At 38.9% G+C, this 25,433-nt stretch overlaps 2 protein-coding genes across 4 annotated transcripts in view; one reads left to right on the top strand and one right to left on the bottom strand.

The window, feature by feature from the left end:
- The window catches only part of LOC140726815 (radixin), an 84,528-nt gene extending 79,713 nt beyond the window's left edge, over positions 1-4,815 (top strand). For both annotated transcript variants that reach the window (XM_073043664.1, XM_073043665.1), the window contains exon 14: positions 2,778-4,815. In XM_073043664.1, the coding sequence (XP_072899765.1) occupies positions 2,778-2,942 (165 nt within the window). In that variant the 3' untranslated portion in view covers positions 2,943-4,815. The remainder of the gene's footprint in view (positions 1-2,777) is intronic.
- A 6,465-nt stretch (positions 4,816-11,280) lies between these two features.
- LOC140726813 (probable ribonuclease ZC3H12C) overlaps positions 11,281-25,433 on the bottom strand; it is a 90,349-nt gene continuing 76,196 nt past the window's right edge. For both annotated transcript variants that reach the window (XM_073043662.1, XM_073043663.1), the window contains one exon: positions 11,281-13,562. In XM_073043662.1, the coding sequence (XP_072899763.1) occupies positions 12,190-13,562 (1,373 nt within the window). In that variant the 3' untranslated portion in view covers positions 11,281-12,189. The remainder of the gene's footprint in view (positions 13,563-25,433) is intronic.

Here is a 25,433-nt window from a genome sequence, read left to right as displayed (position 1 = left end):
ACCTTCAAGCTTTTATTACTTCCCTCCCCCACCACCTTATTCTGGCTTCTTCTCCCTTCCTTTCCAGTTCTAAGGAAGTGTGTTGGCCGGAAACCTCAACGGTTCATTCCATTTTCTATTCTTCCATCATTTGTATATATTACCCTGGGGATTTGTTCACCCTAATTTGCCTCCAAGACAGTTAGCACCAACTCTTCTTAATCTGGATACAGTCCATGACCTCGCTACTCATTTGCCTCAATTCCATAGTCTGTCTCTCCTAGGTAAATACAGATACAGAAAGTTCATTTAAGATCTTCTCCTGTCTCTTTGGGCTCCATGCATAGATGATCATGCTGATGTTTAAGGGGATCAATTTTGTCCCTTGCTATCCTTTAGCTCTTAATGTAACTATAGAAGCCCTTGGGATTATCTTTCATTTTGTCTTCCAGAGCAACCATGTTGTTTAGTCTTCCTGATTTCTCCATATTCTATTGCATTTTGTGTACTGCTCGTACCTCTTTTGATCATAGCTGCCTAGGCCTGATATGTGCTACCACCTCTTTACTAGTCCATATCCCTCAATAACTAAGGTTCCCTAAACCTGTTGGCCTTTCTTTTTATCTCACCAGGAACATACTAATTCTCTATTCTCAATATTTCACTTTTGAGGGCCTTCTACTTATAAAGCATCTCTTTGCCAGAAAACAGCCTTTCTCAATCTATGCCTGCCAGGTTCCTTCTGATACCGTCTCATCATCTTTGTACTTTTTAAACACATTTTGAATATTTCCTGGTCAAAATCAATTAATATAGAAGAAAGAGCAATCGGTTGAGTTTATTTTCTGAAAAGCAGTTTCTTAAGGAAACCCAGCACAAGCTTAAATACATGTGGACTTGTATGTTGTGTTTATTTTTGAGCTAGAGCCATTCTGGATTTTTAAGTTTCGTCTGCTTTTGCCTTGCACCATGTCAGTTACTCTTACTTTTCCACCCTGTGCATTCTTCTCACTCTGTATTTCCCTGTTTTATCTCTAACTTGCTATCTCTGAAGGTCTGAGATACTGTTTTACACTCTGCAGATGTTACCTGATCTACTGAAGTTTCAGCTTTTCTACTTTTTGGATTTCTGTCATCAATCTTTATTTGCTCATTTTGCTTCTTGCAAATCGCAGTTTTGTGGTTAACAAACCTGTTTATCTCTGCTCATAGCCACTGGTAAATTTTATTCACTTGTTGCAGGATTTCCTGCTTATAGACATTACCTTTTTGAAGCATGTTAGCACTCAAAACTTGTCATGTTGGACAAATATCTGCAACTTGCAGATATGGAAGCCTGTGTGAGAAGTGCACAATGTAATTTGGCCAGCAGTTGATACTTGTTCTGATGCAAGGGTACCTAATAAAGTGGCTACTGAGTGTATGCTCTGAAGTAGGTTAAGTTTTTAAAATAATAAGACTTTGAAGCTTCATGCAAAATATATCCATGTCAAATCATTGAATGCAAGGAAATCTTGACTCTACATTTTTATCTTGCAGTGTTGTTGACAGTTAAATTGTATGTCTTCAAAAATGTACTTGAATTTTCATTAATTTGAAAGTTGACCAAGTATCTTGCAAAGAATTCCATAAAATCTTTCGGACCCAAAATAGAGGCACTGTATAATATAATGTCATGGGTGAACCAAACCTGTTCTGCCCATCACTGCTGAAAACTTTTGAATATCCCTGACATTTAGAACCAAGTTATTTTTTTAATCACTGAGTTAATTAAAAACATTAAAGCGGACTTTGGAAAAATCATGTCTAATATTTTCCCTTGGCCCTTTCAACTGTTTCTTCTGTGAAAGTGAGTAGGATTTCTTTTCCTGCACCAAGACTAATGTTACTAGAAGTTGCCCCTGAGGAAGTCCTGGGATATGGGTCTAGTGGCAATAAGCAAACATTCTGCAGGGAGCACAGTTGGGGAATTGCCAGTGAAGTGCAATCAGCAAATATGGGACTTCACATATGCAGGCAGATCCTGAATTTTGTGGTGCACATTGGTTCCATAGTACTATTGAAGTTTTTTGGTGAGAATCTACCTAAAATGCCATCATTAATCCATCTCAATCCTCACCTAACCTATAGATTGTTTATCTCAAATATGATCAAATTCCTATTTCTCGTACTTCAGTTCCTTGTCAAGTGCCTTGCCAATGTACTGATTCTGGGGATGAGGAACTAGAATTGTCCCCTGTAGGATACCTAATGTTTTGAGCCAGTTAATTTGCTGGTCAATGATGACCTACCCTATTGCACTCACTGTGGGATCTTAGTGGTGAAGTTTTAAATGCTTTTAGATATGAGGTCTAAAAGCACCACACTGCAAACGTAACTTAATTTGAACCACATTGACATACTTGGCTTTTCAGATCGGAAAAGGAAATGAGTTTTTGACTGTCCCTAAAATCTCACAGATTTACTCACATGGCTTTTCAATTATGCTTTATTTTTAAAGGAATTATGCAATTAATTTCATAATTTTTATCCATTCTAAATCTGTTTAAGTGTGATAGCTCTGCAAAAACAAGAAGTCTTTTGAAATGAAGTCCCAGACAGTAGGCAATTTAGTTAGAAATTGAATATATTGTCTGAATTATTTGGTACCCTGGATGAAACACTCCTGAATGAATAATCTTCTAATAATTAATAACATTTATTTCCCTTGCATATTCAATCTTAAAATATTTGTTTATATTTTTCTAATTTAAAATGTTTTTTTTCCCTCTTTTGAAACCACTTAATTTGTTTAACAGGCATTAAGTTCTGAATTGGCTCATGCCCGTGATGAGACGAAGAAGACTGTAAATGATGTCATCCATGCGGAGAATGTTAAGGCAGGCCGTGACAAATACAAGACCCTGCGACAGATACGACAAGGCAACACAAAACAGCGCATTGATGAATTTGAAGCTATGTGAGAGTGCAGTTACTTTATAATATTCTTTAAAACAGCTGAACCACTAGCAGAGGAACAAGTAGCATTCTGGAACTGTAACATTAATTCACCTTGCCAAAGTATTGTACTTGTTAGATCTGCAGGAGTTAGATGTAAATTTTTTAAGGCAGTTGGTAACTATCCTTAAAGCATTTTATAGCACAACAGTTAACAGCTGGAGTTACTCAGAAAATACTGTTGCTTTTTGTTGAATAGGCATGTTTAATATCAGTAAAATGCATGTGTGAAGTTGGCTTAATCTCTGTAGCTTTTCTTAACAGTTGTATAAAGTTAGTATAGAACAACTTAGGATTTAAGCAATCTGCCTTAAATGGCAAAGCCTGCATAATTCAGGTCTAATTTCAGTGACTGAAATGTAATATCTGAATACAGTAAAATATCAAACTAAATATCTTTAAAGTTGGTGTTTCATGTCTTATCATCATAGATGGTTTTCTTTGCCTACCTGTTCACAAAGACTTAAATGATAATAGTTCAGCTAGAAACTACTCTAAGACACAGCAAGTAATGAAGAGTCATAGGGCTTTATGTTTACATAAATCAAATTTAATACAGCATCTGTTAGTGAACAATTCTTAATATTGGGCCTTTCTGGCAGGGGAGCATATGAAAACATCAGTCCCAAGGTGGGGACAGTATACTACCTCAATATTATACACATGATGAATGGCCAATCAAACACCCTCTCAATACATGTAAATCACATAAAAGATGTTTTTTTTTAAAAAATTCTTGCATCTTTGGTACCTGTTATTCTAAAATCTGAAGTGTATGGCTACAATACCTACTATATAGAGTGGTCTAATCAGTGCATTAGAAATAAAATTGGCTGAGAAGTATTTGTATTGCATTTAATAATTGTGTTGGAACCCAGGATGCATTTTTCCAAATGTGTATGTGCACACATTTCAGGTGAATGATGTTTGAGGTAACTGGCGTAATAAAATTCAAGTAATGGGTAAATTACATTAGGACAGACAAGTGAGTGGTGTTTTAACATTTGTTATCAAACTCTCCACATTTCCTGAATAACCAATTCACTGCAATAAATTCACTTCTGATTTGTTGTCCTTGCTTCCTCTGTAGTTGGTTCAGCTAAACTCCTGTTGGTATTATGCATTATAAATCAGCATTCAATATCTGTAATGATGGTTTATTTAAATTGCCATTTATAGTTGAGCATTTAACATGCCTGGTAGGTGAAATAATGAACAATTTTGTTGCGCTCTTTGTGACTATAATTGCAGGTAAAGTTTTGATTTGCATCATGAGTTAACATCTAGTTTTTTTGTAATTGCATACCAAACTTTTCTAGAGGGACAGAAGGCAATTTCTGAGGACTGATTAGTGAATGTTGTGCATATGCTTAAAAAATGTTTTGAAGTATTTCTACTTGCAGTGTAATACTGTTAATGCATAGAAACATGCACTAAGGCATGAGCATTAGTATTTTTATACTGGACAATAGATTTACAAGAGCAAGTTGAAATACTGTGGATTCCAGTGGATTTTTCTGAAATGTCCGCACTAACATTGATGTTAGTACATTGGTATCAGTGTTGGACAATGCAGTTTAATAATTCTGTAATCCTGATTAGAGTTCCACTTACAAAATTGTGCAACTCCTTGATCATCCAAGAAAGTTTCCAGTGTATATTGACTGAAAGGCTAAAGTTGCTATCACTAGCATTATAGAACACCTGTTACAAAATACATTGGTTTGTTTCTTCTAAAAATAACTACAAATGCTTTTCCCTGGCACCATGTACTGTGTTGTACAACTGAGCATAACTACTTTGAACATTCATTGGTTAACAATAAAATTATAAAAACAAGTTTTGCTCCTTCATTTCTCTAATTGTTTTCAGTATTGTACAGGTTCAGGCATGAAAGGCTTAAGTGTAATTTTTCATGAGGTATTAAAAGATGCTATGCAGAGAATGGTTGAAGAAGCATCATGGTTTGGGGCTGCTTTGTTGCCTCAGGAACTGGACAGCTTGCAGTCATTGGAGAGAACAATGAATTCAAAATTTAAGACATTTTAGAGGGTAGCAGTCCATCACCACAGGACAATGATCTGAAACATGAATAAATCAACAACAGAGTGGTTTAAAAAGGATAAAATTCATGTTTTGGAATGGCCGAGTCAGAGACCCAACCTTAATCCAATTGAGATGCTGTGGCATGACCTGAAGAGGGCTTTTCATGTAAGATGTCCCAGAAATATTGATGAACTGAAAGTTTTGTATGAAAGAATGGTCTAAAATTCCTCCTGGTCATTGTGCAGGTCTGGTCAGCAGCTACAGGAAACGTTTGGTGGAAGTTATTACTGCTCAAGGAGGTTCTATCAGTTATTAAATATAAAGATTTGCATACTCTTTCAACTTGCTCTGTGAATGATTAAACAATGTATTCAATGAAGACACGAAAAGCACAATTATTTGTGTTATTGGTTTAGGCAGATTGTCTATTTATAGTTACTAAGATGAAGATCAGAACACATTTTGCATAATTAATGTAGCAAGCCAGGTAATTGCAAAGGGTTCACAAACTTTTTCTTGCAACTGTACATCTCTTGATGGAGGATGACCTGTTCTAACAGTGACCTGTCCTAGTGTCTGCCTTTCTGTACAATTCTGGATTGAATTCTCGTGCTCAAGTGAAGGTTTCCATAGTTTAAAATTGGTACTGAACTATTAATATACTTAATTATGCACACATTTTAGCATGTACTCTGATCCTGAATGAACCTTTCGCTAAATTATGACAAAAGGCGAGTTAAAAATCCAGTTGAAAAGTGAAATTAACATGACACATTGCAAATGAATAGATTTATTGTATTCTGAAACTAAATATAAAATTAATGTTTTGCATGTGAGTAAATTTACATGTTTGAAACATTCAACTCAATGCTCAGTTTAATTTAACAATTTGACTATTTTCCAAAACAGGCTTTCCTTTACTCAACTTCTAGACATTTTTATTTATAAATTAACACAGCCAGCTATTTGCATGCCTAATGTGTTGCACATATGTTAGATCAAATTATGTGCCTTTCCATAATTTTTGAGCTTATAGTTTTACATGGGGCCAATCAAAAAAAGTTTGCTTCTGAGACTGATACCACAACTGCAAGGGCAGTTCCACATACCACCAATGGAAAAACAGTAAGAATTCACTTTGGAGGTAAAAGTTAAATGCAGTTAAGACTGTCCTTGAGGCCTGCTGAATTCCAACTTTCCTGCATGTAGAAAAATAGAGCTGATCTTTCTGCAACATTAAGATTCTGAGAAGGAATAATGGGATACTTGTAGCATTAGCCTTGAAGAAAGTGCTTGGTCATTTATTATAGCGATGACAAATTTTTCCTGAGGATTTGGCCCTCCATGCATCTGAGGGCTATTGGTCATTGTAGAATATTACACAAAAGCTGAAAAACTGTTCTTTGGAAGTAGTGGATGCCCAAGGGACAGTGTAGATGTTGGCTAAACATGGTTTTAAGTGTTTTCTGTCAGCCCAATTAAATTGTGATTCATTAGCAAGGGCAAATAAAAATAAGGCAGGAACAAATGGACCAGCCATTGTCAGTGGACCAGTGCTGGAGTGAGAGGCTTTGGCTCATCAGGCTTGGGTGAGGTAAGTACCTGGCAAGTTTTTCTTCATTTGTCCTCTGTTTGTACATAGTGCAGTGAGGATGGCTCCAGGGGCTGTTCTTTGTTTTGAGATTTGGGGGAAACTCCAGTCTCCTAGATAACCACATCTGCATCACATCGAGCTGCAGCTCCTTGGAGAACGTGTTAAGGAACTGGAGCTGTAGCTCTATCTGGGGCTCATATGGCAAACCTGAGGTGATGAGAGCTACAGGCATGCAATTAAAGGACATAGGTACTTGGGTGACTGTCAGAAGAGGGAAGGTAAATGGGCAGCCAGTGCAGAGTACCCCTGTGACTGTTCCCTTCAATAAGTATACCATTTTGGATAATGGTTGTTGGGAGGGGTGGGGGGGGGGGGGGAGAGAACTACCTATCATGGGGAAGCTGCAACGATTGGGTCTCTGGCACTGAGTCTGGCCCTCTGGCTTAGAAGGGAAGAGGGCTGTAGTAATGATAGGGGATTCCATAGTGAGAGGGGCGGACAAGATTCTGTGGCTGCGATTGAGGTACCCGGATGGTATATTTTCCTCCCTCCCCCCCCCCCCCCCCCCCCCGTACCAGAGTCAGAGGCCTCCGAATTGGGTCCACAGCATTCCAAAGGGGGGGGGGGGGGGGAGAGTGAGCAGTCAGGAGTCTTGGTAATCACCAATGACATAGGTAGGAAAGAGGAGGTGGTCTTGAAGAGAGAATTTAGGGAGAAAGCTGGAAAAAAATCTCCAGGGTAGTAATCTCTGGTTTGCTGCCTGTGCCATTGAAGGTAAGAATTGGATGATATGGCAGATGAATGTGTGGCTGAGGAACAGGTTTCTGCATCTTTGGCATTGCTTCTGGGGAAGGTAGGATCTGTGCAAAAAGAGCAGACTTCACAGGAACCTGAGGGGGACCAATATTCTTGCAGGCAGGTTTTCTAGAACTGCTGTGGCGGGTTTAAACTAATTTTACAGGGGGTGGGAAACTGAATTATAGGGCTGAGAAATGCTGTGTAGTGAGATTGTTGGGAAGGACAGGCAGATAATAGGGCAAACTTGCAGTCAATAGAATGAATTGCAGTGTAATGGGGACAAAATTGAAAATGATGATAAATATAGGATTGAAGGTGATGTATTTGAATGCATGCAGTATACAAAATAAGGTAGATGATCTTGCAGAGCAATTGCAGATTGACAAGTATGAAAGAGTATTACAGGTAGGAGTTTAACATCCAAGGATACACATTGTATCAAAAGGACAGGTAGGTAGGTGGAGGGGATGGCATAGCTATGTTGGTGTATATCCTTAGGAAGAGGTGAGAGGATTATAAAATGTTGATTTGTAAAACTTGGAAGAATTACACATCAGAACAATGAGGATAATTCCACTAAATTGGGTGAATGGAGTAAAGTTAATAGACAATGAGGGATACAGGGTAGAGAGATCAGCTGGTTGAGTAGTGTTGTAACAACCACCTTTCACTCAATGTCAGTGAAGTTGAGGGAGCACGCACCAGTCCTCATCAAGGGATCAGATGTGGAAAAGGTGAGCAGTTTCAAGATCCTGCATGTCAGCATCTCTGAAGATCTATCCTGGGCCAACATATTGATGCAATTACAAAGAAGGCATGACAGCGACTATATTTCATTAGGAGTTTAAGGAGAACTGGTATGTCACTAAAAACGCTTGTAAATTTCTACAGATATTTGTGGAGCATTCTAACTGGTTGCATCATCTTGTATGGAGGGGGACACTGTACAGGATCAGAAAAAGCTGCAGAAAGTTGTAAACTCAGCCGTCTCCATTATGGACACTAGCCTCCCCAGCAACCAGGACACCTTCAAAAGTCTATGCCTCAAAAAGGTGATATCCATCATTAAGGACACTTGTCACCCAGGACATATCCTCTTGCCATTACTACCATCGAGGAGGTGGTAAAGTAGCCTGAAGACACACTCAATGTTTCAGAAACAGCTTCTTCCCCTCTGCCATCAGATTTCTGGACAAAGATCCCATGAATATTACATCACTATTTTTTCCTCTTTTTGCACTAATATATAGTAATGTACTGCTACTGCAAAACAACATTTCACAATATATGCTAGTAATACTGAATCTGATTCTGAAAGTTGTGGAAGATTTTAAAGTATTTACACAAATTATATTGCTAACAAAAATTCAGGTTTGATTGCTGCTTACCTAAGTGACAGCAAAACAGAACACACAGCATAGGAATATATCCTATTACCAATGATTTCTGTGCTGACCATGATGCCAATTTAACTTCCACTTCCTGCATGTGATCTCTTCCTAAATTTCATGCTTGTTAATGTGTCTTTCTAAATGCCTCAATTAAGCACTATATAAAAACCAGTTTTAGCAAAAGTCAAACTGAACTATATCATAGTAATGCTTACAATGTTAGAATTATTAATAGTGCATTCATCTTACATATTCCATATAAACCCTTTTAAAGTTATACAATCTCACAAGGTTTAAAAAACTTGCACAACTATTTTAATTGAACTCTACATACATTATGATTGTTTTAATGTACAAGCAGTGATTATTACAATGTATACACTTGTAAGAAATACTATTGAAGATATCACAATAAGGAATTTTAAGATACATACCCCCTTCATCACCCTCCCTCCCATTCAATGTTTAATTGTTGTCAATGTCAAACATTAAAATTAACAGTGAAATGACAAAATGGGTAGATTTATGTATTTTATATCACATTTTATATGAATCATAAGGCAAGATTTATGGATTTCCTGATACCTACTTTTTGTGATAGACATCATTTGCACATCTTAAAGTATGAATTTATCTTAGAAACCAATGTGATGAATAATAGTGCATTAGTTTGACATGCAATGTTAAAAAAATACTAACAAGATTAAAACTTTAGTCAAAAATTGACCCCAATGTTGTCTTGCATTAAAATATAAAAGTTACCACGAAGTAACTTTGAGTTTGTATGCCTGATCATTTACCCAATGAGTTAAAATTGTAATTAGTTATAATAGGACACAAGACTGATTTGGCTTAAAATGACAGTAAAATTAGTTTTTAACCTACAATAATATGCATGAATGTCAGCTGCATTATACAGAAGCTGTTCAGCAAACTCACATTTGATTTTCAAATGCAAAATCACATTTGAAATGCTTTATTATAAACTCAACTATTAGTTACATTTTCAAAATGATGAATATAATATAAAATGGTACAATTAAATACTATTGTAGCTCAAAACAAATTAATCAGTTGACAAAATGGAAAACAATAAAATAATTATTCATGAATATTATTTCAAAATTCTAGTACTGATAAAGGCATACAAAATTCCTTATAAACTTTTCAATAGATACACTAGATTTTATAGTACCATTACAAACTTGGAGCCTTACAATGATACTGGGATGCGTGCAATTCAAAAATCAACAGCACTGTACTGTAGATGAGAAAAAGAATATTGTATATTACAATTTATTTTGGAAATGTACTGAACATGGTTCAGAGTATCAGTTATGTCTATAAGCACAATGCCCCGTTAAAAAAGCATTCTTACCCAAATCTACTTACTGTCACACATAGTGTCACACAAGTAGTGAAAAGGTTATTCTATTAGGTGTGTTGGACGTGGTTTTAGGATCCATTTTACCATGTTCCCTGAAATTTTGTAATTCATTTGTTAAACTGATATATTATGCACATTGAAATACAAAATATCCATTCAAATATGCAAGTCTCATTTACTTTTGATCTGGCTGCAAGATGATATGCATGGAATGCATAAACTCGTTTTGAGTAAAAAGTGAAAGAAAAAGGTGAATTGGTCATTCAATAGTGAGTCTGAAAAAAAATGTGCAGCAAAATCAGAAATTTGATATTGTGCAGTACTGAATAGGTTCTGAGAAATAGAATTTTCATTTCTGATTTTAAAAAAAATTCACCCTCAGACAAGTATCAATATAATGAACTCTTCTTGGGCTTCCAGCTGGGTATAGCTATCGATTATAACCAAAGTTTTAATGACAAACTGCCATCTTCTTAGAGTTTGTCATCGAAACATCGGTTGTACCCAGCTAGAAACCCGAGAAGAGTTTATTTGTCATGTATGCCAGGAATGCACTAGATCCTCTTTCATAATGGCAGGCAATTAGATTTTTAAAATTTTATTTCCTTTCGGTGTATTTTGCATACATTCATTTGCATATTAAATAAATTGATCATGCTGCAAAGCTAAAACTATGGTTATTTTCCTGAACACAATTAATTTAACAACTAGGAATCTATTAAGTAGGCATACATTTATAGCAATTTTACCTATGTTTTTAAAAAAAAAAGGTATGTAAGATTCCTTTGTATAGCTTGCAGCCTGACTATAAAGAAATGAAACTCAGTTCTGTGAAAATTCAAACCAGGAAACTACAGAAACAAGAATAAACTGAAAAATAAATATGAAGTGATCAAACTCCTTGTAACTTGAGCTTCAATTTAAGATATTAAAAAACAGTACTGAACAGTGTTTGTATGTGTTACCCTGTGCAGATCTGTTTAATATCTGCGAAGAGAAACACACAAGAACCAAATATAGGATTTTGCTGTTCAGTTGGCAGTATTCTAAGTCAGTTTTCCTAACTAGTGAAAGGAAAGTTTGAACAATTCTGTAAACCAATGGTTTATTTCAAGGATCTGGTAAAATGCCGCCCAAATGATCCCTAATCTCACTCACACAAGTACAAATTTAAAACTATTACAGATTTCATTTTTATAACAGATACAATTTGCATCAACAATGAAAGGTCATTTCTGCTATATTCTGGATTTTGCTTGCAGTTGCAGTATACTCAACAGTTAAATAGAACTGATTGCTAACATGTATGACAACCATAGCACTGCAGCAGACAAAAATCCGTTAACAATACCAGAAACAACACTTACTGAAATTAAACAGATTATCTGTTTGTTTCCACTTCGTAAAAAAAAATGTGGCAAGATAAATCAGGCTTTCTCATAACACCACAGACCTAGTGCATTAAAAAGGTTAGAATATATTTTAAAATAAATTTAAAAGGGTGCTTTTAATTGCAACTTCAATTATTACATCCTGAAATAATACATATCATAAGCATTTCTACTTGGCTTTTAATTATCATTAATTGGAAATCAGAGATGTTCTTATCACACTATTCAATTAGTGGTAATAAAGGAACCTGCACTAATATATCTTTACCATTAATACTTCATTAAATGCTGAAGAAAAAGTGCCAAAAGCCACTAAATGCATTGTGAAAAAAAAACTCAGGCTTACTAATACTGCTGTATCAGATTAAAATAGTAAATTTTATCACAAGTAAATATTTAAAAGGTGCTTTAAAATACACAGTTTATATTTTCCTATGGAAAACTGTAGCTTTAAATAATACAAAGTCTAAAAGGTAGTTATGAAAACACAAAATATTCCCTTTTGTATAGGAAATATAGTATTTTATCTTCTGAATAATCTCACAAATGTAAGCTACCTCAGCATTTGGGCTGAGAAATAAGAACACCAAGATGATGCATTTAAATTCAATAACCCAGTTTTGACTTTTCAACTAGAATAGCTGCTGCGAGCTTTTCAGCATCGATCATGTAAGGATTTCTTTTCATTACCATCCGCACAAGTTCAGATGGAAATATGTTGCACAAATTTGTGAAAACCTTTTCACGAGCATCCGGAAATCTTTGTGAATTCAGATGCTCAATTGGTAGACCACTCCATGGCATCCTCCAGGTTTGTTCCCTTTTCTCAGGTAGGCTTTGGAATGTAAATTGATCATAGCATGGCTGTGTGGGATTATTAGGTAATGAAAATCCCTGTAGGTAATTGCAAATGTCCACACTATAACCAAGCCTATTCCAACTGGCATACATTTCCTGATCTATGCAAGGTTTTCTTTGTCTCACTGGTTGATTTTCATACAAATGAGAGTCTGGAAAGCTTTCTACCCTTGTAGTTCCTACTGCTGTTCTCAAATGCATATTCTGAGGGTGATGGGCATTGTGAGATACTGTACAATACTCACCTGGACAACTGGACTGAGCTCCAATCACTGTGTGTGGCAAATGTGATGTCATGCAAGGGACTGAAGCTTTGTGCATTGACTTTTGCTCTTCTTTATTGTAAGTTGGAACTCTTGATAAATTATCATGATATCCATGAAGCGGTTTATGTTGCTTATGAAGCTGAGGACATTTAAGATTTTCCTCAAGCATTATAACAGGAGAACTTCGGTAGGTATGCTCATTATATCCAGCATATGAATCACTGCTACCACAGCTGACACTACCTTCACTGCTGCATTCAGAACCTACCTGGTTTAATCTGTATTGTTTGTCTACAGAAAACTGATCAGGGCTGTGTGTACCAGGTAAAGTAAGATTAGGATAAGGATTCATCATGGAATAATAACTTCCATCAACAGGAGAGTCACACTTTGGGCGTTGGTTATTATACGACATGTGTGTTCCATGGGGACTATTTACTAGAACTGCTGGAAACTGCAATGGCATTCCTTGTTCTTGTGTCACAAAGTGCATGCCAGAACCTGATCTGGCACTACCTGGGATTAATCCACTTGAAGCACTGGATGCACTAATGAGAGAGGGCACAGACCTGGTTTCCAGTCTGGTTTTATTACAAAGTTGCTCTTCAACTGCATTAAAAAGAGAGGTTTGAATAGTTGGATCAGATTGTCGTTTTGGAGCTATATGTTTGATATCAAATATAGCCTCAGTTTTGTTGTTAGATGGAACACTGTTGCTCTTCACCAATCCTTCATTTGTTTTCATTATTGAATTCTTTGCACTAGCACGTAGTTCATCTGCCACAGAACGCTGAGGCTGTGTACCTCTTTCTGGATGATAGTACTTACATTTATGACCATAAGTGCACTTTTTTCCTGTTGAAAACAGAGGAGAGGTTTTTAAGCAACAGCTGTAGAATCAAGGTACTGTAGTAAAAATAAACTACAATTCTACACGAACATCATGCTTACATAATGAAAATACAAAAAAAAATTAAATGTGCATCCAAAGAAACCTTATAAGTACTTATAACTTAATCCATCATAGTAACATAGATGAACTTGTAGCACAGTTACAGATTGGTATGTATGATGTAAGAATCGTGGCTGAAAGAAGACTATAGCTGGGAGCTTAATGTATCGAAAGGACAGGCAGGTTACTCTGTTGGTTAAAGAAAGAAATCAAATCATTAGAAAGAGGTGACATAGAAGGTGTTGAATCATTGAGGGTAGAACTAAGGAACTGCAAGGGTAAAAAGACCCTGATGGTAGTTGTAAACAGACACCCAAACAGTAGTAAAGATGTGGTCTACAAAGTACAGTGGGAGATACAAAATGCATGCCAAAAGGGCAATGTAACAATAATAATGGGGGACTTCAATATGCAGGTAGATTGGGAAAATCAGATGTGTGCTAGATCCCAAGTGGGGGAATTTCTAGAATACCTGCAAGATGGCTTTTTAAGAACAGCTTGTGGTTGAGCTCACTAGAGGATCAGCTATTTACTGGGTGTTGTGCAATGAACTGGAATTGATTAGAGAGCTTAAGGTAAAAGAATCCTTTGGGGCAAGTGATCATAATATGATTGAATTTGAGAAAGAGAAGCTAAAGTCAGATGTATCAATATTACAGTGGAGTAAAGGAAATTACAGAGGCACGAGAGCGGAGTTGGCTAGAATTGACTGAAAAAGAACACTGGCAGGGCAGAGCAGCAATGGCTGGAATTTCTTGAAGCAATTTGAAAGGAACAGGATAAATACATCCCAAAGAGGAAGAAGTATTCTAAAGGAAAGAAGTCAAAGCCAACATAAAAACCAAAGTGAGAGCATATAATAGAGCAAAAATTAGTGGGAAGCTAGAGGGTTGGGAAGCTTTTAAAAACCAACAGAAGGCAACTAAAAAAGTCACGAAGGTAAAGATGGAATATGAAAGTAAACTAGCCAATGATGTTAAAGAGGATACCAAACATTCCTTCAGATACATAAAGTGTAAAAGAGAAGCAACAGTGGATATTGGACCACTGGAAAACAATGCTGGAGAGGTAGTAATGGGGTACAAGGAAATGGCAGATAAACTGAATAAGTATTTTGCATCAGTCTTTACTGTGAAAGTCACTAGCGCCATGGTGGAAGCTCCAGGTGTCAGGGGTCATGAAATGTGTGAAGTTACCATTACTAGGAAGAATTTTCTTTAAAAAACTGAGAAGTCAGAAGGTAGATAAGTCATCTGGACTAGACAGTATATACCCCAGGGTTCTGAGAGAGGTGGCTGAAGAGATTGTGGAGGCATTAGTAATAATCTTTCAAGAATCACCAGATTTCAGAATGGTTCCAGAAGACTGGAAAATTGCAAAAGTCACTCCAGTCTTCAAGATCTGAGAGAGGCAGAGAAAAGAAATTACAGGCCAGTTAGTCTGATCTCAGTGGTTGGGAATTGTTAAGGATCAGGTCTCAGGGTACTTGGAGGCATATGATAAAATAGGCCGAAGTCAGCATGGTTTGCTCATGGGAAAATCTTGTCTGACAAATCTGATAGAATTATTTGAAGAAGTAACAAGCAGGCTAGACAAAGGAGAATTGGTTGATTGTGTAATTGGATTTTCAGAAGGCACTTGACAAGGTGCCACACATGAGGTTGCTTAACAAGCTACGAGCCCATGGTATTACAGGAGAGATTCTAGCATGGATAAAGCAGTGGCTGATCGGCAGGAGACAAAGATTGGGAATAAAAAGAGCCTTTTCTGGTTGGCTGCTGGTGACTAGTGGTATTCCACAGGGGTTGATGTTAGGACTGATTCTTTTTATGTTATATGTCAATGATTTGCATGATGGAATTGATGGCTTTGTTGCGAAGTTTGCAGACGATATGATGATAGGTGTAGGGGCAAGTAGCTTTGAAGAAGTAGAGAGGCTACAGAAGGACTTAGACAGATTAGGAGAATGGGAGAAGAAGTGGCAGATGGAATACAGTGTTGGAAAGTGTATAGTCATGCACTTTGGAAGAAGAAATGGAAGGGTAAACTACTTCCTAAATGGAGAGAAAATACAAAAAAAATGAGGCACAAAGGGACTTGGAAGTCCTTGTGTAGGATTCTCTGAAGATTAATTTGCAGGTTGAGCCTGCGGCAAAGAAGGCAAATGCAATGTTAGCATTCATTTGAACAGGACTAGAATATAAAAGCAAGGATGTAATGTTGAGATTTCTAAAGCACTAGTGAGGTCTCACTTGGAGAATTATGAGCAGTTTTGGGCCCCTTATCTTAGAAAGGATGTGCCGAAACTGGAGAGGGTTCTAAGGAGGTTCATGGAAATGATTCCAAGATTATTCAATCTTGTCTTATGAACAGTGTTTGATGGCTCTGTGTCTGTATTCACTGGAAATGAATTAGAAGAAAAATGGATTAGCAATGACGAAACAGCAGAGCAAACTCGGTGGGACAAATGATCTAATTCTGCTCTCATATCTTATGGTCTAATAATTTTTAGTAGAAAGTAGCCAAAAAAATCCGAGAAGTAATCTAAAATTCAAGAGACATAAGTGAACCATGGCAGTGTACTTCAGTTTATATCAATTATTTGATCAAGGATTAGATATTGGTTATTCAGACTGCAGAGGTTAAGTTTTATCCATTTGGTAACAAATCATTAATACACATCTTCATATATTCAAGATTTAAATTTAGGATATGGGTATCGATAGCAAGATGGGCATTTATTGCCCATCATTGGTTGCCCTGAAGGTAGTGGTGAACCACCTTCTTGAATTGCTGCAGTCCTTTTGGTGCATCCATTCTCATAAATTATTAGGTAGGGAGGGCCAGGATATAGATGAGTAAGTGGTGTCATATTTTCTAATCAGATGGACGTGACTTTTGGAGCAGAACCTAAAGGTGGTGGTGTTCCCATGCACTTGTGCCCTTTCTTTGTTAATAGTTGAGGTTTTCAGTTTATAAAGTTCTGTCAGAATTCTTTGGTAGAGTAATTGAGTGAGCATTACAGCCCTTGTGTGCCAGTGGCAGTGGGAATGATGTTAGGTCATTAACCAGGCTGTCTTCAGCTTTTTGAAAGTTGGTGATGCTGCATTCATCCAAGCAGATTAAGGGCATTCCACACACTTTTGACCTACACCTTGTAGATGGTGGAAATGCCTTGGGAATAGGTTACTACAGCACCTAAACAGTCCCTTCCATGAGTCCATGCCAACCTGATCTTATGTCTAGTCCCACCTACAAGACCAAATCCCTCCCATTCATGTACCTATCCAAATTTCTCTTAAATATCACAACTGAATATGCATCTATGACCTCTGCTGGCAACTTGTTCCACACTTGCACCATGAGGAGAGGCTATTATTAAATCTAGTAAGAGGCAATGAACCTGATCAAGTGACAGACTTCTAGGTGGGTGAGCTTTTCAGAGATAGTGACCACAACTCTCTGACCTTTAGCATAGCCACAGACAAGGACAAAAGCACATGGTATGGGAACATATTTAATAGGGGAAGGGCTAATTAAGATGGTATGAGACAAGAACTTGGGAGTGTAAATTGGGAATAGATGTTCTCAGGGAAATGCACTGCTGAAATGTGGACACAGGGAAATTTGCAGATGTTGGAAATTCAAGCAATACGCGCAAAATGCTGGTGGAATGCAGCAAGCCAGGCAGCATCTATAGGAAGAAGTGCAGTTGATGTTTCAGGCCAAGACCCTTCATCAGGACTAACTGAAAGAAAAGATAGTAAGAGTTTTGAAAGTGGGAGGGGGAGGGGGAGATCCGAAATGATAGAAGACAGGAGGGGGAGGGATAAATATCTGTCTATCTTTTCTTTCAGTTAGTCCTGACCAAGGATCTTGGCTTGAAACGTTGACTGTACTTCTTCCTATAGATGCTGCCTGGCCTGCTGTGTTCCACCAGCATTTTGTGTGTGTTGCTGAAATGTGGAGATTGTTTAGGGGGCACTTGCATGGAGTTCTGGATAAGTTTGTCTCACTCAGATGGGAAAAGGATGGCAATTTAAAGGAAACATAGTTGATAAAGAGAGGTGGAACTTTTAGTTAAAAGGAAAAAGGAAGCATACTTAAGGTTTTAGAAGCAAAAAATCAGCCAAGCTCGAATTATAAAGCAGCCAGGAAAGAGCTGATAAGAAAGAATGGACTAAGGAGAGCAAGAAGGGGACATGAGAGGGCCTTGGTAAGTAGGATTAAGGAAAACCCAAAGGCAATCCATACAGAGGATGACTACAGACCACTCAGGGATAAAGGAGGAAATGTGCTTGGAGGTAGAAGTAGGGGAGATCTTTAATGAATACTTTGCTTCAGTGTTCACCAGTGGGAGGGACTTTTGACAAACATGGAAGTCAATGTAGAACATGCTAATGTGCTTCAGGATGTCGAGTTTAAGAAGGAGGCAGTGTTAGAGCTTTTGAAAAATATTAGAATAGGTAAGTCCCCAGGTTACTACAGGAAGTGATTGATAAGATTGTCAGGGCACTGATGATCTTTGCGTGCTCACAGGCCACAGGAGCAATACCAGAGGATTGGAGAATGACAAATGTTCCATTGTTCAAGAAAATGATGTGAATAATTCAGGGAGTCAGACACTAGTAAGTCTTAAGTCAGTGGTGGGCAAATTAATGGAGAGGATTCTTAGGGCTAGGATTTATGAGAATTTGGAGACAGTTTTATTAGGGATAGTTAGGTGGCTTTGTGAGTGGTAGATCATGCCTCATGAGCTTAAGTTTTTTGAGGAAGTAACACATTGATGAAAGTAAAACAGTGGATGTGGTGTCTATGCATTTTTGTAAGGTGTTCTCCATTGTAAGCTCATCCAGAAAGTCTAATGGCATGGGATCCATGGAAACAGCTGCATGGATTAAGAATTGGCTTGCCCACAGAAAGCAGAGGGCATCTAGTAGTGTTCTGCAGGGATCTGTTCTAGAATCCCTACTCTTTATGATGTTTGTCATTGACTTGGAAGATTGTTAGTTAGTTTGTAGATGACATGAAGGCCAACGGTATTGTGGATACTGTAGAAGGTTGTTGTAGATTATTATGGCATCTAGACAGGATGCAGAGCTGAGTATAAAATTACAGATGCACAGAAAAATGTGAAGCGATACACTATGGAAGATCAAACTTGAAGGTGGGGTATAAGGTTAATGGCAGGATTCTTAGCAGTGTGGAAGATAGAGGGATCTTGGTTCATAGATCCCTCAAAGTTGCCGCATAAATCGATAGTGTGGTTAAGGAGACGTATGGTATGCTGATCTTCATTAGCCAGAGGTATTGAGTTCAAGAACCGTGAGGTAATGTTGCAGCTCTATGGTTAGATGACACTTAAGAGTATTATGTTCAGTTCTGATCTCATCAAAGGAAGGATGTGGAAGCTTTAAAGAAGGCGCAGAAGAGATTACCAGGAGGATACTGCCTAAATCAGAAAATATGTCTTATGAGAAAAGGCTGAGTGAGCTAGGGCTTTTCTCTTTAGAGAGGAGGATGAGAGGTGACTTGACAGAGGTGTATAAGAATGTTAGAAGCAGCCAGCACCTTTTTCCCCCAGAGTGGCAATAGCCAATACCCTTTGGAAGTCCTTTGGAGTACGCAGGCCTCTCCTTCACATCTTCTACCAGTCTGTTGTCACTAGTACAATCTTCTATGCGGTGGTATGCTGAGTAATAGCATCAACACAGATGAGGCCAACGGGCTCACTAAACTGATTAGAAAGGCTGGCTCTGTTATAGGAGTCAAACTGGACACACTGGAGGCTGTGGTAGAACAAAGGACCCGACAGAAAATCCTGGCAACTCTGGACAATGTTTCTCACCCTCTGCACGTAACCTTGGTGAACAAAGGAGCACTTCTAGTAATAGACTAAAAAAAACGCACTACTCCAAAGAGCGCTATATGAGGTCATTCTTACCCCCAGCCATTAAGTGCTATAATGAGTCAACTTATAGCCATGGAAGTGATGACCTCCCCCCTCCTGCTAGACTGTTTGAGGTAACTTACTTTGTATTCTTTCTTAATTCTCTTCTAATGCTTGTATATCTGCGCACTTGTAACACTACAGTAACACTATAATTTCCTTTGGGATCAATAAGGTATTTACCAGAAGAGATCCATTTAAGGTGATTGGAGGAAAGTTTAGGGAGATGTCAAAGTTAGGTAGGATTTTTTTTACATACACAGCAAGTGGTAGTTCCCATGGGTGGTGGAGTGGAGATATGTTTCTACCAGAGGAAGTGTAAGGTGTTCCTTCCCTCTCTAACCCTTGAGAAAGTTGTAGCACCTTCTTAGCCCCTGATTAGGGTCACATGAAGCCATGGGAGCAGGGGTGGATGGTCGTATGAGCAGCTGGTGCATATCATAAGTCCACTGATGCCAGGGAGACGCTCTCTGAAGAATATTGGTAATAGCTGGGGTCAGAGTAACACAATAGTAAACCACTTCTGTAGAAAAGCCAAGAACAATCAGGGTCTGGGAAAGAGACTCTGGTGAGGCCTAATTTGGAGTAATGTGTGCAAGTTTGGTCACCTACACAGAGAAAATAAGTAAATACATTTGAAAGAGTGTACAGAAAATTTACAAGGATGCATCTGGGTCTGAAGGTCCTGAGCTGTAAGGAAAGACTGAATAGACCATAAAACATAGGAGCACAGTTAGGCTATTTGGCCCATTGAGTCTGCTCCGCCATTCAATCATGGTTGATCCTTTTTTTCTCCTCCTCAATCCCATTTCCCGGCCTTCACCCCACAACCTTTGATGCCATATCCAATCAAGAACCTATCAATCTCTTCCTTAAATACACCCAACAACCTGGCCTCCACAGATGCATATGGCAACAAGTTCTACAAATTCACCACCTTCTGGCTAAAGAAATATCTCCGCATCTTTGTTTTGAATGGACGCCCCTCTATCCTGAGGCTGTGCCCTCTTGTCCTAGACTCTCCCACCATGGGAAATATCCTTCCCACATCTACTCTGTCTAGTCCTTTCAATATTCGAAAGGTTTCAATGAGATTTCTCCCACCCCCCCATCCTTCCAAATTCCAGTGAGTAAAGATCCAGAACCATCAAATGTTCTTTGTATGATAACACTTTCATTCCTGGAATCATCCTTGTGAATCTCCTCTGGATCTTCTCCAATGCCAGCACATCTCTTCTAATATGAGGAGCCCACAACTGTTCACAATACTCAAGATGAGGCCTCACCAGTGTCTTATGAAGCCTTAGTAACACATTCCTGCTGCTGTATTCTAGACCTCTTGAAATGAATGCTAATATGGCATTTGCCTTCCTCACCACCGACTCAACCTGCAAGTTAATCTTTAGGGTGTTCTGCAGAAGGACTCCCAAGTCCCTTTACATTTCAGATTTTTTGGATTTTCTCCGTTTGGAAAATAGTCCGCATATTTATTTCTACTACCGAAGTGCACTACCATGCACTTTCCAACATTATATTTCATTTGCCACTTTCTTGCCCATTCTCCTAATCTAAGTCCTTCTGCATCCTATTTCCTCAATGCTACCTGCCCCTCCACCAATCTTTGTATCATTTGCAAACTTGGCAACAAAGCCATCTATTTCATAGTCTAAATCATTTATATGCAGCATAAAAAGTTGTCCCAACATCGACCCCTGCGGAACACCACTAGTCATTGGCAGCCAACCAGACAAGGATACTTTTATTCCCACTCACTGCCTTCTTCCAATCAGCTAATGCTCTAACCAACTTAGTAACTTTCCTGTAATACCACCAGCTCTCAACTTGATAAGCAGCCTCATGTGTGGCACCTTGTTAAAGGCCTTCTGAAAGTCCAAATATACAACATCCACTGCATCCCCTTTATCTATCCTACTTGTAATCTCCTCAAAGAATTCCAACAGGTTCATCAGGCAGGATTTTCCCTGAAGGAAACCATGCTGACTTTGTCCAATCTTGTCCTGTGTCATCAAGTACTCCATCACTTCGTCCTTAACAATTGACTCTTAACATCTTCCCAACCGCTGAGCTGAGGCTGACTGGTCTATAATTTCCTTTCTGCTACCTTCCTCCTTTCTTAAAGAGTGGAGTGACATTTGCAATTTTCCAGTCCTCTGGCACCATGCCAGAGTCCAATGATTTTTGAAAGATTATTTCTAATGCCGCCACAATCTCTAATGCTACCTCTTTCAGAACACTAGGGTGCAGTTCCTCTGGTCTCGGTGACTTGTGTACCCTTAGGTCTTTCAGCTTTTTGAGCACCTTCTCCCTTGTAATAGTAACTGCACTCACTTCTCTTCCTTCACACACTACAACATCTGTCACACTGCTAGTGTCTTCGACAGTGAAGACTGATGCAAAATACTCATTTAGTTCATCTGCCATCTCCTTGTCCCCTGTTATTATTTCTTCTGCCTCATTTTCTGGCAGTCCTATATCCATTCTCATTTTTCTTTTATTTTTTACATATTTGAAAAAGCTTTTACCATCCTCTGATACTACTTGCTAGCTTGCTTTCATATTTCATCTTTTCCCCTCTAATGATTTTTTTTTAGTCGCTCTCTGTAGGTCTTTAAAAACTTCCCAATCCTCTATTTTCCCACTAATTTTTGCTTTGTTGTATGCCCTCTCTTTTGTTTTTACATTAGCTTTGTCTTCCCTTGTCAGCAATGGTTGTACTCTTTTGTCATTTGAGTATTTCTTTATTTTTGGAATACACATGTCCTGCACCTTCCTCACTTTTCCCAGAAGTGCATGCCATTGTTGCTCTGCTGACATCCCTCCCAGCAGCTGCTTCCGATTTACTTTGGCCAACTCCTCTCTCATACGACTTGTAATTTCCCTTACTCCACTGAAATACTGCTAAGTCAAACTTTACTTTCTTCCTATCAAATTTCAAGTTGAACTCGATCATATCGTGATCACTGGTTCCTAAGGGTTCTTTTTCCCTAAACTCCCTAATCGTCTCCAGTTTATTACATAACATCCAATCCAGTACAGCTGATCCCCTAGTAGGCTCAACAACAAACTGCTCTAAAAAGCCATCTCTTAGGCATTCAACAAACTCACTCTCTTAAGACCCATTACCAAGCTGATTTTCCCAATCGACCAGCATGTTAAAATCTCCCATCACGATAATAACTTTGCCCTTTTGACATCCCTTTTCTATTTCTTGTTGTAATCTGTGCTCCACCTCCCAGCCAGTAACGGGAGGCTTGTATATAACTGCATCAGCGTCCTTTTACCCTTGTAGTTTCTTAACTCAACCACAAGGATTCAACATCTTCAGATTCTATGTCACATCTTTCTACTGATTTGATACCATTCTTTACCAGTATTGCCATGCCTCCCCCTCTTCCTACCTTTCTATCGCTCTGATACAATGTGTAACCTTGGACATTTAGCTCTCAGCTACAACTATCCTTCACAACATCATTCCTGGCGATCTGTAATATTGCAACAAGATCATCCACCTTATTACTTATACTATGCGCATTTAGATACAACACCTTGAGTACCACATTTGCTATCCTTTTTGATTTTGCATCCCTAATGTACTGATACTCACCCTGTTGGCTGCGACTATGTCCCATCACCTGCCTGCCCTTCCTGACAGTCTGACTGCACGCTATCTTTACTTTTTTTTTTAACCATCTGTCCTAACCTGAGTCCCATCATTCCAGTTCCCACCTCCCTGCCAAATTAGTTTAGTCCCCCCCAACAGCTCTAACAAACCTGCCCTGAGAATATTGGTCTCCTTCAGGTTCAGGTGCAACCCTGTCGCTTTTGAACAGGTCATACCTCCCCCAGAAGAGATTCCAATGATTCAAGAATCTGAAGCCCTTGCCCCCTGCACCAGTTTCTCAGCCACACATTTATTTGCCAAACCATCCTGTTTCTACCCCCACTGGGGTGTGGTGCAGGAAGCAATCCAGAAATTACTACCCGGGAGGTCCTGCTTCTCAGCTTTCTACCTAGCTCTCTAAAATCTCTTTTCAGGACCTTTTTGCTTTTTCTTCCTATGTCTTTGGTACCAACCTATACCAAGAAATCTGGCTGCTCTCCCTCCCTCTCCAAAATGTTGTGGATCCGCTCTGAGATGTCTTGACCCTGCACCTGGAAGGCAACATACCATCCATATGTCCCGTTCACATCCACAGAATCTCCTGTCTGTTCCCCTCACTATCAAATCCCCTATCATTACCGTTCCCTTCTTCTCTCTCTTTCCCTTCTGCACCATATACCCATGCCCAGTGCCTGTAACCCAGTCGCCGTGGCATTCTCCCGGGAGATCATCCCCAACAAAAGTATCCAAAGCAGTATATTTGTTTTTGAGGGGAATGGCCACAGGGCTGCTTCTGCTGTAACTGCCTATTTACATTTCTTCTGACAGTCACCCAGCTACTCACCCACTGCAACTTCAGAGTGACTACTTCCCTGGAACTCTGATCAATTATCTCCTCACTCTCCCATACAAGCTGAAGATCATCCAGCTGCTGCTCCAGATCCCTAACACGGTCTTCAAGGAGCTGCAGCCAAGTGCACTTCACGCAGATGTAGTTCCCTGGGAGACTCTGGGTCTCCCAGGTCTCCAACATCCAGCATGAAGAACACAGAACCACCATTTACTATACCAGGTAAAGTAAGAGAAGAACAAAAAGAAAACCTTAACAGAAATTTAGCCAGAACCGAAGCCTCCTTTGAGTCAAAGTCTGATGGTTCTACTCTTGCCGGCCTACCAAAGTCTGATGGTTCTACCGGCCTACTCCTGACAATGGCCGCCCCACTTATCTCTTCTGTATTTTTATTTAGTTTGCAGTGCTCTGCTCCTGCTGCTGATAGGGTCTCTGCAATGGCCAAATGCCCGCGAAGCTCTCTTTTTAAGTAAGTGTTGCCACTTATAGGTTAGGACTTCATTCCTTGGAATGTAGAAAATATTGGGAGGTTTGATAGAGGTATACAAAATTATGGGGGTTATAGATAGGGTAGATGCAAGCAGGCATTTCCCACGGAGTTGGGTGGAACTATAACAGAGGTCATGGGTTAAGAGTGAAAAGTGAAAAGTTTAAGGGGAACATGAGAGGAAACTGCTTTTATCGTAGGGTCGTGTGAGTGTGGAATGAACTGCCAACACAAGTGGTGCATGCAAGCTCAATTTCAATGCTTAAGAGAAGTTTGGATGGGTACATGGATGGTATGGGTACAGAGGGCTATGGTCCCAGTGCTGGTCAATGGGAGGAGGCAGTTTAAATGGTTCAGCAAATTAGATGGATTGAAGGGCCTATTTCTGTTCTGTACTTTTCTATGACTCTATGGCATGGTACATAATGATGATGATGATGGTAGTTGCCTGGAATGCGCTGCTGAGATACAGGCTGATACGTAGAACCATAGAACATTACAGCACAGGAACAGGCCGTTTGGCCCTTCTTGGCTGTGCCGAACCATTTTTCTGCCTAGTCCCACTGAACTGTACCTGGTCCATATCCCTCCATACACCTCTCATCCATGTACCTGTCCAAGTTTTTCTTAAATGTTAAAAGTGAGCCCGCATTTACAACTTCATTTGGCAGCTCATTCCACACTCCCACCACTCTCTGTGTGAAGAAGCCCCCCCCCCAATGTTCCCTTTAAACTTTTCCCCCTTCACACCCTTAACCCATGTCCTCTGTTTTTTTTCTCCCCTAGCCTCAGTGGAAAAAGCCTGTTTGCATTCACTCTATCTACACCTATCATAATTTTAAATACCTCTATCAAGTCTCTCCTC

The sequence above is a fragment of the Hemitrygon akajei genome, chromosome 4 (genome assembly GCF_048418815.1).
Source record: "Hemitrygon akajei chromosome 4, sHemAka1.3, whole genome shotgun sequence".
Lineage (NCBI taxonomy): Eukaryota > Metazoa > Chordata > Chondrichthyes > Myliobatiformes > Dasyatidae > Hemitrygon > Hemitrygon akajei.
The sequence above is the reverse complement of the archived record's forward strand: the minus strand, read 5'-3'. Positions and strand labels throughout refer to the sequence as shown.